The following is a 1863-nucleotide window of genomic DNA, read 5'->3' as shown; positions in this document are numbered from 1 at the left end:
GCGCCTGGGTGGCTCAGTTGGTTGGACATCCGACTTCAGCTTAGGTCATGATCTCACGGTCCTTGAGTTAGAGCCCTATGTTGGGCTCTGTGCTGACAGCTCGGAGCCTAGAGCCTGCTTTGGATACTGTGTCTCCCTCTCTTTCTGCCCCTCCCCTGCTCTCTGCTCGCAAAAATAAATAAAATATAAAAAAAGTAAATAAAAAAGCAAAACCGAGGCAAATTTTCCCAATATAAAATTGAGTGAAAGGCAATCCACAATATACTATCTATAAACATACTGAGATTTAGGTTGTATTCAAGAAAAGGCTGAAAGGAAATAAATCAATATTACAATAGTGGTTGTTTCTGGGGTGTGGGTAATCTTTTCCTGTATTTTATATATGTCTGTGTTTTCCAAAAATTCTACAATGATCTGTACTTTTTTTTTTTTTGATATCCAAAAAGAAATGGAAGAAGCCAATAAAAAGAGATATCCTTCCTAAAACATGCAGTCAATGTCTGTACAGAATGTTGGAATTTACGTACTTATTTGCACTTGCTATGACCCATGTCTCCATCAGTTCCTTAGCCTACTTTACTAAGAGAGCAGCGTGCACCTGTCTGCCTCCTTGTGGGCCTGTACTGATGGTCCGTGGTCATGACCAACCAGAGCTGCCAGGAACAGTTCGTCTTGTTGGGTTTCTCAGACAGACCCCAGCTAGAGAAGACCCTCTTCGTGTTTGTGCTCATCTTCTACCTTGTGACCTTGGTGGGCAACACCGTCATTATCTTGGTGTCCCGCCTGGACCCCTGCCTCCACACACCCATGTATTTCTTCCTAACCAACCTGTCCTTCCTGGATCTCTGCTTCACCACCAGTTCTGTCCCCCAGCTGCTCTTCAACTTGGGTGGTCCAGACAAGACCATCAGTTACACAGGTTGTGCCATCCAGCTCTTCATGTTCCTGGGGCTGGGTGGCACAGAATGTGTCCTCCTGGCAGTCATGGCTTATGACCGCTTCGCCGCCATCTGCAAGCCCCTCCACTACTCCATCATTATGCACCCTCGGCTCTGTTGGAAGCTGGTATCCATGACCTGGGGGGTCGGACTCCTCAACTCCCTGGCTATGTCCCCAGTCACCATGAGGCTGCCACGATGCGGGAACTGTGAGGTTAAGCATTTCCTGTGTGAGATGCCGGCTCTGATAAAAATTGCCTGTGTGGACACTGTGGCTGTGGAGAGCACTGTTTTCATCTTATCGGTAATGATTGTCCTGGTGCCCCTGGCCCTCACCCTCGTGTCCTACAGCTGTATTGCCATGGCCGTGCTGCACATGAAGTCAGCCACGGGAAGAAGGAAGGCTTTCAACACGTGTGGCTCGCACCTCACCGTGGTCTCCTTGTTCTATGGGAATATTATCTATATGTACATGCAACCGGGAAATAATTCTTCTCAGGACCCAGGGAAATTCCTCACCCTCTTCTACAACTTGGTGACCCCCATGTTGAACCCTGTCATCTACACACTGAGAAATAAGGATGTAAAGGGTGCCTTGAGGAGACTTGTGTCCAGAAAGTAAGGTGACGGTGACTTTTCCTGTCTGCTTCTTCTACTTAACAGAAATAAATAATTCTTGTAGTGTAATTTTAAGATTCATTTAAGCATTCCAACCTACCCAATAGAAATGCGCAGGAATGGAGTTTGGGGATAAGTATTATAAAGCCCCAGTAAGATTCTGATGATAAACTAGGTTAGACATAAATTTTAATTTGCATAATATCTTATGTCTACCTTTGAAATCATCCTTCCTTCTCCTTTCCGAACTGGTCACATCTAATTAAAATCCAACAAAACTGTGAATCAATGCTTCAGTACTGTGGAT

General features: G+C 45.4%; 1 protein-coding gene across 1 annotated transcript; it reads left to right on the top strand.

The window, feature by feature from the left end:
• Positions 1 to 456: 456 nt before the first annotated feature.
• LOC101101309 (olfactory receptor 2W3-like) lies at positions 457 to 1560 on the top strand. Its single transcript, XM_006931364.3, has one exon. The coding sequence runs from the start codon at positions 640 to 642 to the stop codon at positions 1558 to 1560; it is 921 nt and encodes a 306-aa protein (XP_006931426.2). The 5' UTR covers positions 457 to 639.
• The last annotated feature ends 303 nt before the right edge of the window (positions 1561 to 1863 follow it).

Source organism: Felis catus, chromosome B2 (genome assembly GCF_018350175.1).
Source record: "Felis catus isolate Fca126 chromosome B2, F.catus_Fca126_mat1.0, whole genome shotgun sequence".
Taxonomy (NCBI): Eukaryota; Metazoa; Chordata; class Mammalia; order Carnivora; family Felidae; genus Felis; species Felis catus.
This window is presented reverse-complemented; position numbering and strand designations above follow the sequence as displayed.